Raw genomic sequence first — 12,202 nt, 5'->3', positions numbered from 1 at the left:
ATTACATCAGCTACCTGCCAAAAAAAGTCCCGTTAAAATGTGTCCAGTCATTTCAGAGATTAGCCGGAACAAACAGACAGACAGACAAAAATTGTAAGAAATGTTATTTTGGTGTATGACCGTATTTATATTCATATGCATGTAGTAAAGAACTGTTATTTCAATATTACAAACAGACACTCCAATTTAATTTATATGTATAGAAGAATACGAGCTGAGTTTCTTGTCAGTTCTCATCTCGAAATCATTCCGAACTGACGGTAGATTTGACATATCACAAGAGTCTGTAATAGACCTACATGAATAAAGATATTTTGAATTTGAATTTAACGAGATATATTTGTTATTTGCAGGAGGGCAAGAAAAAATTTGACAAAAAAACGGCCAAGTTTTGCCAGAGCCAGGAGCGGACGCTGTCCCTCTCCACCAAGAAACAAGAGAATGTCTTCCAAGAGGTAATATATATTACTCAATACAAAGTTTTTGGAGTGCCTTCATTATTGTAATAGTAGCAGTAAAGGCTAGAGTGGTGGCGGGGTAGTGTATAACTGTTTGAGTCACATAATCCCTGCTAGGAATAAACTAATTGTTGAATGTTGATGAATGTTTGAAAATTCAGTATGGATCAGTTATATAAAAAAATATTAATAAAGAAAAGAAAAAAAAAGAAAATGAATATATATAAAAAAACTGCGGGAAACCACAATGCGTATTATTCGCGGAGCAATAAAAGCCAGGAAAAAATTAATGAAAAAGAAAAAATGCAAAAAAGGGCATGAACCTTCAGTGTATGGAAATAAGGGCGTAACTATAAAAAAAATATGGAACCGTACATAATTTGCACAGAACTTGATTTTGTATGAAGTTGTCTGCATGAGCATCTCTCTCTCACAGATTTCAGTCAACTAGTAACTTGGTTTTTATTGTAAGCTGTGTTTCGGTTGAAGGTTGAGATATGGCAGTGGAATTGTATCGTTTGGAGGACTATATATGACCTCCGCATGAGCTATACTTACGCGCGTCACATGATGACTTGATGTCCGTGGTGTTCATGTATCGGTTACCAGTTACCATCAGGTGGGCTGCTGACTTGGTTTTGCAAATCTAATTAGATTCGACACAACTTTAACCCACAATTGTTTTTTTATATTATGGATGATTATGGATGATGCGCTAACGGTTTACGGGCAATACATGCGTCAGGTTAGTTAGCCCATCGTGACGAATTCACCAGGAATTTTACATTTTCCAGGGGGAACCGGGTGGATGTCAACCTGACATGGTATATTGTTAGCAGTGCGGTCATCACTCCACATTACTAACAAACCCCTTTTCCCTATTCGGAAACTGTAAACTATTGCTAGTTGTACTGAGTTCTGTTTAGTCCTGGTCTGGACTTGACATGGTCTGACAATGAAACCAGTTCAAGACTAAGTCAAAATCGACTTGACTTGGTCTTGGTCCTGGACTGGTTTCTTTGTTAGTACGGTTGATGTGTGTGTACACAGGCGGATGCGGCGATGGACATGGCGGAGCGCGACTTCTGCCGCGCCTCGCTCGAGTACGTGTTCCAGCTGCAGGCGGTGCAGGAGCGCAAGAAGTTCGAGCTGGTGGAGACGCTGCTCAGCTTCGTGTTTGGCTGGTGGACCTTCCACCACACGGCGCACGACGTGCACGCAGACGCAGAGCCGCGCGTCAGGGACCTGCAGCTGCGTATACAACGGGTAACACATTCACCCTTCCCACACACCTCGCGAACGATAGTTCAGATTATGAAACTGTCTGCGACTACGGTTACAATAGTACTTTCGGGTCGGACACTAGAACATGTATCAAATTATTGCATGACGACTACGACCGGGACGAGTACATGCAAATCGGTTAGAAATCAATATATCAGCCCAACCATCTATACTGAATCGTCTCGAGTCTTTCAGAAGTTGTCAGTGACTGGAACTTATTTAAAATTCAAAATATCTTTATTCACGTAGGTCTATTACAGACTCTTATCATATGTCAAATCTACCGTCAGTTCGGAATGATTTCGAGATGAGAAGAACTGACAAGAAACTCAGCTCGTATTCTTTTCAAATAAATGTTGTACATGTTTATAATAATACAGATTCATTTAAATTCAAATTTGGGAGAATAGAGTGAGAACGCTTTCTATTGCCGTAAGAAAATTCTGTATCATTATATAATCGTATATACGTACAGTGATAGGATTGGTGACGTAGTACCCGCGGGGTGAGCGTTGGCAGCGAGCGCGGCCCACGCAGCGGCGCGCGCCCCGGCGTCTCTCGCGTACCACCGACACGTTGGGTTCCACTTTGTTTGAACAAAATTAACGTTTGTTTCGCTTCTGAATGCCACAGTAACGGATTTGTAAATATGTAATGTTTTTTATCCCCCATTTTTATAAGTAGGTTGAGTTTTAATACACGTTCACTATCCTACTTAGTCATATACTGGGACGTTAGGCTCCAATATCACCGCTTGTAGTTTGAAACCTTAGGACTTTACCTGAACTCATAACTGGCAAGTGAATTGGTTTGACTGCAATTAAAACATTTCGCATCCATCTGTCGTGTTCGTTTTGTTTTGTAACATACTTTCCTAATGCATAGTGTGATGGCGTGATGATAACACTATTTTTGCGGATCCTTAATGAGCCCGCATGTGAGTGCGTGTGCGTGTGCGAGTGCGTGCACGTGTCCGGCGCGGCTGCCGTGACGTGTCCGTTGGTTTGCAGACGCGGAGCAACTTCGAGGAGACCAGCAAGCAGACCGAGTCGCTCATGAAGAAGATGATGGAGGCGCGACAGGTGCGGACCATGCTATCTCCCCGCCACATCAACTCCCCCTCCCTCTTATCACCCATGTTAATCATTATCCTGTCTGTCCCTATGTATGCTTAAATCTTTAGAACTACGCAACGGATTTTGAAGCGGTTTATTTTAATAGATAGAGTGATTCAAGAGGAAGGTTTATGTATATAATACATGTACACCCGTGCGAAGCCGGGGCGAATAGCTAGTCCATTCATAATGCAATAATGTGACACTATAACTAACATTAAGTCAGTGACCGCCGTGTTTGACTTTCTAACAGTATGATACATCATTAACAAAGTTTTATAACACTCCGGGCCATCGACCCCGTTATGAATCACATAACAAATATATATGATTTCATTCATAAAATTATATATGCCATGGACAATATTTGGTGTTTATGTATAGTAAAAAATATATGCTACACGTTTTAACTGCTCATCATTACATAGTATAAAACAAAGGCGCTGTCTGTCCGTATGTATGTATGCTATATCCCTACGTATGCTTAAATCTTTAAAACTACACAACGGATTTTGAAGCGGTTTTTTAATAGATGGAGTGATTCTAGAGGAAGGTTAATATATAATATATGTATATCCGTGCGAAGCCGGGGCGAGTAGCTAGCTATATTATATTTCAAGTTATATATTCTAATTTCTTGATAATTTTCTGTTATTTAAAACAGATAGTTTATCTAGTTATATTTTATGACTAGTATAGTCTCTTACTCTTGTATAGATTTCTAAACTGTATAACAGTCCTAACTTAAATATCTTATGTGAAAATATTATGTATTGATTATTTATGAGGTTGTCAATATTACTGTACGAGTATATTTTTGTATCAAATCTCTAGAACTCACATACATGCATGTGGATGACGTAAGTTTTGTGTAGAAACAAAGATCTCATCACTCGATTCTCTCTGTCTACCTCATAAAGGACGTAGTGTGAAGATAATTATGTAAAATTAGTTTGGGAAACCGTAGTTTAGCAAGTGTTTCGCTATGTGTGGCGAGAGTGACGAGTGTGATGAGAGTGACAAGTGTGGCAAGTGCGATGGGAGTGTGAGTGTGACGAGTGTGGTGAACAACACTAACGTAGTGGTGTGGTGTGTACAGAACAAGGAGGAGGAGGCGGGGGAGGAGGGCGGCGTGTCACGCGCCGGGTACGTGTTTCTCATGGAGAAGAGTGAGTACTGGTTTGTTTTATACTGTATACAATAAACCGGCTAGTGTTTTTATTTTCATGGATGGTAATGGAATGGTGCACCTACCTGCGCTAAGGGATTACGCTGGCGGGACATCAGTGGAGGATGATAAGGAGAGAGGTCAGGTCAGTTTGCCCATCGTGGTTTCCAAGGGGAACCGCGTGGAGGTCGACCTGACGTAGTACATTGCTAGCAATGGGGACACTAGACCCCACTACTAGCAATCGCCTTCCCCTCCAACCGACTGGGTTTATCCTATATGATGGCCTCGATGGTGTGGCAGTCTGGCACACATCCTTATTTTTATGGTCGCGGGTTCGACTCCTCGCACGCTACAAACTTTTGTATTCATAAGTATGGTTATTTATATTGATATTTTTTTTGTATGTATTTACAAGAAAAATGCATACAAGTATTTCTTTCAGTTCTTTAGTCTGCTTATCATGGTCGCGGGTTCATACGCTACAAACTTTTGTATTCATAAGTATGGTTATTTATATTGATATTTTTTTTGTATGTATTTACAAGAAAAATGCTGTTTATCTTTTATCTTGGTACTAGATCGCGCTGCGTGAGTTGTCCTGAAATATATTTATATTATATTGAGATATATTTTAATGTTTTTTATATCGAAATAGTTTGCTGTTATATTAATCTTAATTTAGCCACGAAAAATTAAAAAAAAAACTTTGTTACGTATTAAAAAAAAATTTGTGAATGTTGGCAAGTATGTAATGTGTGTTGGTCTGTTTGTTTGTGTGTTCGTATGTGTCGGTGTCGCGTCACAGAGGCGTTCGGCACGACGTGGAGCAAGCAGTACTGCACGTACGAGAAGGAGTCGCAGCTGCTGACGCTGACGCCCTACAACCAGATCAACGTGAAAACGGTACTGGCGCCCGTGCCCGTCCCCTTCATCAACACCGTTCGTGCACTTTGTACTAACTATTACCAACTAGTACCAACTAGTACCAACTAGTACCGACTAGTACCAACTAGGACGCAACGATCACTACGCGTCCAGAAGCAAACCCTATAATGCCACCATCACGTCCGCGCCCCGCCTTATTAGATAGATACATAGATAAATAAATTATTTATTTAACAATTACAAACATGACATACATTTTATAAATAATAATAAAGTATACAAATTTAAAATGCAGAAATATAAATAGAAATTACAAAATGGAGGTGGCTTTATGTGTCGCAATGATGAAGAGGCGACCAACTCAGCTACAGATAAATCTGCAGCGCAAGATATTCTGTTGGCTCCTATAATTAATACATACATGTATACGTGAATGTTTACGATGTTAATATTTAAACGCAGTAAATATAACAGAACTTTGTTTAATTATTAAGTAAGTAATTATTACAACAGCCGTACAGATCTGAGAGAGAGTGAATGAATTGAACGGACACGAATGAACACTTAGTGGATGTAGAAAGTTACCAACATAACAATACAAGAACACGAGCCGACCGACCACACACCACACCATGGATCAATGTGTAACATTGCCACATCCAACTGTTTATGTATTACACTTCGAGATATTACAGTTACATTCTATAAAAAGATAAAACATTTCTTTTGTAACTGGCTAATGAAGAAATGTGTTTTTATATCTAAATTTGTATTTAATATTTATAGATTTGTTACTTCAATTTCTTCTTTCTATTCAGTTATGTCAGTAGTCTATATTAATATATATTTTTCCCCGTTTACCTAGTCTTTTCTCTTATTACTACATGAATAAACTACAGCGGACAACAGCAGTCATCCGCAACATATAACATACGTTTGCTTCTGGATGTTGTGAACGTGTTGCGAGTTTAGTAAAGGCTCACATATTTAAACGAGTGCTGAAAATACTGAAAAAAAAATGTACTCGCCGGGTCCGTCCTACTAAATTATTACTTCCAAGTCTGACGTAGATACTTGTTTTAGTTTGGTATAAATATATATAGAATCTATTAATTATACGCGAGGTACAACGGGCAATGGAACTGAACTGTTTAATATTAAATCTTCGCACATTTATAATATTAATATTTCTATTACTAAACTTGCATGTATCTTTTAAGTTTTATTAATATGGTTTTAGTTCTATTTTATAAATGGTGAAAGCAAAATATATTACAATTGTTTTATGTGTCTGTCAACACTGCATGTTATGATATATATATATTGTAGTTTGCTCTTTGTTAAAATTAAGGTACTTAGATGTGTTTCGGGACATTAATAGAGTATGTACTAAGAGGAGAGTTCAACAGTTTGCGGAACGGAGGATAGTAATAAGTAAATAAAATTCAACATTAGCGTTTCTTATATACTCTTAAAGTAATTTAGTTTTTATGTAAGTTTTAATAAATTTATCAAAAGTTTTGTATTTGTCAGCGAAATAGCGCAGTTGTATTGTAGGTGTATTAAAATCGAGGAATTTCACAAATTTGTGAATTTAAAATTCACATGGTATATATATATATGGTTGGATTGTTTTTTAAAACGTGTAACCTATTGGTCAGTTTTTTGCCCTTTTTTATCAAAGTATAATGTAGATATTGTAGTAGTGCAGCAGAGTTATAGTGAAATGATTTTTGATGTAGTCTTTTGGGACCTAGAAATCAAGATTTTTTTGGGATCGATCACTGTATTTGAAGTTGTCGATTTTATAATGACTAACTTAGGCTCGTTATTTGGTTTACTTTGTCCTTATTATCGGTTTAGTTAATTTTGTGCTTGTTATTGGGGCATATAAAAAATATAAGTTGATATAAACCTCGTATTCCGCTACCTGTCGGTGGACTCGCGTTTGATGTGCGGCGGCGGCAGGTGGGCGCGGCGGAGTCGGTGGCGGTGGTGGGCGCGCGCGAGTGCGGCGACGGCGTCCTCGAGCGGCGCTTCTGCTGGGAGGCGCTGCCCGCCGACGCCGACCGGCCGCCGCTCGTGCTGCAGGCCGCCGGCGAGCGCGCGCGCGCCGCCTGGCTGCGGGCGCTGCGGGGGGCGCGGGGGGCGCGGGGCGCGGGGCCGGCCGCCGCGCCCGCGCCCCCCGCGCTCGACGCGGCCGGGTTCGCGTTCGCGCGCGCGCTGGTGGCGGCGGTGGAGGCGCGCGGGCTGGAGGAGCAGGGCCTGTACCGCGTGGCGGGGGTGGCGTCCCGCGCGGCCGCGCTCGCCGCCCGCGCGCCGCGCCCCCCGCCGCCGGCCGAGCTGCGCGACCCGCTGCGCTGGGAGACGCGCACGCTGACGTCGGCGCTGAAGGCGTTCCTGCGCGCGCTGCCGGAGCCGCTGCTGACGCGCGCGCTGCACGCGCGGTTCCTGGCGGCGGCCAAGTGCGAGCGCGCCGACCGCCCGCCCGCGCTGCGCCGCCTCGTGCGCGCGCTGCCGCAGCTCAACAGGGACATGCTGCGGCTCGTGCTCGCGCACCTGCGCAAGTATGACCCTAGTTACAATATACTCGACGATACTACTACGATCACGGCGAACAAAACGTACATTTAAAAATATACGCCGTGTGACTTCGTTTATAACTCACCAACATTAAAAAACACAAAGTATTCATTTTTGGTACATTTATATTCTTTCATACATAGAAACTTTACTATGATATATATTATGAACATAACTTACTATTTATATAATAATTTCCGATGTACATAGTACCTATTTTGGCTCAACATTTCTTATTAAAATATATTCAGATTTAACAAACCTTTCATTAAAAATTGCTGATAGAAAATAATAACCATATTTTCTTTTTTGTCAATTCATACGGCGCCATCTAGACCCACCTTAGGTACTAGATAACTAATACAAATACATAGAATTTTTTTATTCATAAATACATACATATTATACATAGAAAACACCCAGACCGACACAAATAATCATACTCATGAATACAAATGTTTATGCCCTGCAAAGAATCGAACCCGCGACGATCTAACGTAAAGCGGTGTGCTAGACTGTTAGACCACCGAATTCGTCAATTGCCACAGATTCGAAAAGCACGATAGATGTTGATCCTACTTTACAAATAAATATAAAGGAGTGTCATGTTTTATGATATATATATATGTGTGTGTGTGTGTGGGTGTGTGCGCAGCGTGGCCGCTAAGAGCGACAAGAACCTGATGACGCACTCGAACCTGGCGGTGTGCTTCGGGCCCACGCTGCTGCGAGCCGAGCGGGAGACCGTCGCCTCCATCCTGGAGCTCAAGTTCTACAACGTGCTGGTGGAAACGCTGCTCGACCACTTCGACCAGGTGTTCGACGACTCGGCCGACGACGGCGCGGACGCCCCCCCCGCCGCCGCCGCCGCCCCCGCAGACCTGGAGGCCGCGCCCCCGCCCCCGCCGCCGCCCGTGCACAATGGCTTGTCCAGGTCAGTCCGCATCACTGTTCAGAAATATCTTACAAAATAAGTAACCAACCCGTCGTCCCTACACACGGACGACGCCGGTTTACACAAAGTTGTGACCTGTCAAGTCATTTTGACCTGTTCTTGACTGCCAGACATACTGTTATTTGAAAATATTTGGAATTCTTTAACGTCTTTTACTGAAAATAATCCTTTAAAAAATATTAAGTCTTATTTTACACGTTTAATAACATACATATGTGTAGAATACTCGCCCGATATTGTATGATATCTTCTGGAAATTTACACAAAATAAATTATTATTTCGGTGAAGCGGTTACCGCTTCGTTTACACTTTTGGTCTCGAGTTTGACATCTCTGACTGTAACTGTCATTTTGACATTTGCCGCACTACTGAAAACAATGGCTGTATGGGCTGAGTCCTTTTGCCTTTCCCTGAAAAAGGGAACCAAAAAAAAAAGAGAAACTGTTTGATGTGAAGGTGAGTGACACATACAGCAAAATCGGCTCTTACGTTTCATTATTATTATGATTCTTTAAGAGCCCTCTTACACGAAGGCTGTAGGGTCCTAAACTAAGGAAATTAAATGCTTACATGGACTGTAACTCGGTATAATTAAAATAAGTAATACAGATTACTATTATTATTATATATAATAATAATAATAATAATAATGATAATCTCAGGACAATTCACACAGCGCCATCTAGACCCAAGTTAAGCTAGCTAAAGCTTGTGTTATACTACTACTACTACTACTACTACTAGATAACTGATACAATTACATAGATATTTTTTTTTGGTAAATACATACATATTATACATAAAAAACACCCAGACCGATACAAGCAATCATACTCATGAATACAAATGTTTGGGCCGTGCGAGGAATCGATCCCGAGACCATCGGACGTAAAGCGGTGTGCTAGACCGCTAGACCACCGTGGTCGTTGATAGATATATACAATACTATAATTATATAAAAATTAACTCGTCCTCCTCTCTTCTCTTCCGCTTGCTGTCCAACAGGTTCCATAATTAACTTACTTTGAAATATATCTGTCTACTGTAAAATTATGGAATGCAAAGCTATAATAAATAAATAAGACAATTGATTAAATGGAATAATGAGCGCGCGTGTCGTACTCGGCAGAACTCATAATCATTTTAATGATAACATAATCGGACGAATATGCGAAAAAAAATGATAACAACCTCAAATCAATACTGAAATATTTGTGACGAGTGAAAATTGTATGATATGAAATGATCGGAAAATTTCATGTCATTGTCAGTTCGATGACAGCATCATGCTCTCGCTCTTTCACTTGATTCATTCATTTACCAGTTGAATTCTTCCAACTCGAGTTGCTAGAATTCAACTCGAGTTAACTCGAATTATGCGCAACTCGAGTTAACACATCTCCAGAACAGGCCCAATGTCCACGTTATTACTATTTTTTGGTCATATTTGTAATCTCTACATCGTACGGAGTACTCATACGTTATATACGCAATCAATTTCTTATTATGCAGTGACTGATTTCTTTAATTACGATCGATTCATAGAAACTTAATAGGCGAATAATGAAAGAGTTGATTTATTAATGGTAGTAATTAAAATAATGTTAGCAGATTAGTTTTATGACTAGCGTTTTAATTTGCCATTAATTAAAAATCTGTTTAAATAACTTCATTAATTAATTCAGAAGTATCGCCACACTTGAACCTGAACTTGATAGATGATATATATTCAAATTAATGTAGATTACAAGAAATGTTTTTAATTAATTTATTTATTTATAGTAGTACATAACACATATTGTACGTAATTGGATGGTAAGCCCTTCCAACGAGAAACTTGTCCGATTTTACCGTACCCATCACAATCGCCAATCAGCTGACGTCCCGGTGTGGTCCCGTGGTGTGACGTGCATTGCATGCAGTATGATGCGGTGCGGGTGACAGTTTCATTAACGTTTCGTTTCACTCTTAAACATTGTCGCGATTTACAAATTATGACTTAGTAATTCAGCTGTACCACATTCAAAATATCTTAAATCATTAATAACTGTATTAACTTGAATGTAGCAATTGTTAAATGTAAAATTAGTAACTGTCACCCGCGCCATGCTACAGCGCACACAGTGTAGGTTGTGGGTATTGTACTTACTTAAGGGTTGTATACCCTTACACGTGAGCGCGGTGAGGGCGGCCGGCACAGGTAGAGGCGGCGGACGGATGCACGTGTGTCGACGACGACCCTCACCTATTGTATACTGCATTCTATTGGATTGGCTCCATTCATGGTACTCGCACTCAATGCTGTGCCGGATCACTAGCTGTGTGTTTACAGATGGTTATATAGGCCGATCGTATAACAGAATTAACGTAGTCAATGGAACTGTTTTTTTTAATCATCTAATGAATTTATGATTGTAAAAAATCTTGGATTAATTGCAATTAATATTGGTCCTTAAAATATTTAATTTTAATAAATATTTTATTTACTTTGCAAAAGATTTTATATTTTAAACGGAGTAGCATATGAAAGTTGTACGTTTTTATTATTCCGCGTAATTTTCAAATTCAAATTTAAAAATAATTTATTCAAGTAGGACATTTTAGCCGCTTATCGGCCGCTTAGACCGTCAAGTTTTTTACATTATAATTTTTTTCCCTACCGTCCAGTTCGATATATTGATCCAATTGAGAAGAACTGGCAAGAAACTCAATTGAATTACTTTTTTTAAAAGCTAGTTTATTTACAATGTATATTTATATAGGTATCTATATCTAACATTAAATGAAAATCCCGTACATAAACAACTTTGCCATGCACGCTCGTCATTTGAGTAATCGTTTAGTGAGTTAGGCCTTGCTCAGTAAATATGATTTAACAGATGTTTTGAATTTATTTAAAGGTAATTCCAATATATCCACATATAGAAAATATCCCTAACCCTTCTCTAATTTTCCGAATTCCTGATGTATATATAAATAATTTATTAAGTTAATAAAGGGAAAATAACTCACTGCAGAATGTGTTTCAAATTACATATCAATATTTACTACATATTATAATTTAGCATTAAGGCCGCCTTATTGTAACGATACACGTGTCCTTTGTTATGTTGTCATTGGGCTCCCTATAATGTGGCTGGCTCATCCGTCATACTCGTGAACGAGTGCTGCTTGTAGGGACTGGTCTGCTCTTATCACTGCGACTGAAGCCGTTTACCGGATTTATTTCAACAGGGCGTAATAACATGTCTTAAGGGTTAATGCCCACGTGACACCTTCAGCGAGTCAGCGACCATACGCTATGGTAAACATTGACTATCACACATTGACATGTCATATGAGTCTGTAATAGACCTACATGAATAAAGATATTTTGAATTTGAATTTAGTAAGTTGCGACGAGAGGGAAATGTGCTGTAACAAATCTACCGCAAAACAAGGAAAATATAAAATAAAACGCGCTCTCAAGGCTGTTGAGCAGCGTGCTAATATGCTATGCCTAGTGTAATAATGCTCGTGCCTATTTATAGTCACAATTATGCATCACTGTGCATTGACCTGCTACTATATGTATTAACTAGCTGTACACGCGACTTCGTCCTAATGGAATTTAACTTTATTTTTCTAAAGTAAAGGTAGCCTAAGTTGCTCCTTATTACATCAGCTACCTGCCAATAAAAGTCCCGTCAAAATCGGTCAGCCATTTCAGAGATTAGCCGGCACAAACAAACAGACAGACAAAAATTGTAA

At 39.8% G+C, this 12,202-nt stretch overlaps 1 protein-coding gene across 2 annotated transcripts in view; it reads left to right on the top strand.

Moving 5' to 3' along the window:
- LOC131855137 (rho GTPase-activating protein Graf) overlaps positions 1 to 12,202 on the top strand; it is a 44,324-nt gene that overhangs the window by 21,622 nt on the left and 10,500 nt on the right. The window contains exons 4-10 of one of the 2 annotated variants that reach the window (XM_059206383.1): positions 354 to 455; positions 1,509 to 1,724; positions 2,753 to 2,824; positions 3,957 to 4,026; positions 4,834 to 4,967; positions 6,882 to 7,480; positions 8,152 to 8,430. In XM_059206383.1, the coding sequence (XP_059062366.1) occupies positions 354 to 455; positions 1,509 to 1,724; positions 2,753 to 2,824; positions 3,957 to 4,026; positions 4,834 to 4,967; positions 6,882 to 7,480; positions 8,152 to 8,430 (1,472 nt within the window). The remainder of the gene's footprint in view (positions 1 to 353; positions 456 to 1,508; positions 1,725 to 2,752; positions 2,825 to 3,956; positions 4,027 to 4,833; positions 4,968 to 6,881; positions 7,481 to 8,151; positions 8,431 to 12,202) is intronic. The other variant, XM_059206384.1, reaches the window with a different exon arrangement.

The sequence above is a fragment of the Achroia grisella genome, unplaced genomic scaffold (assembly GCF_030625045.1).
Source record: "Achroia grisella isolate CSIRO2021 unplaced genomic scaffold, CSIRO_AGI_Agris_v1 utg1314, whole genome shotgun sequence".
NCBI classification, from domain to species: domain Eukaryota; kingdom Metazoa; phylum Arthropoda; class Insecta; order Lepidoptera; family Pyralidae; genus Achroia; species Achroia grisella.
This window is presented reverse-complemented; position numbering and strand designations above follow the sequence as displayed.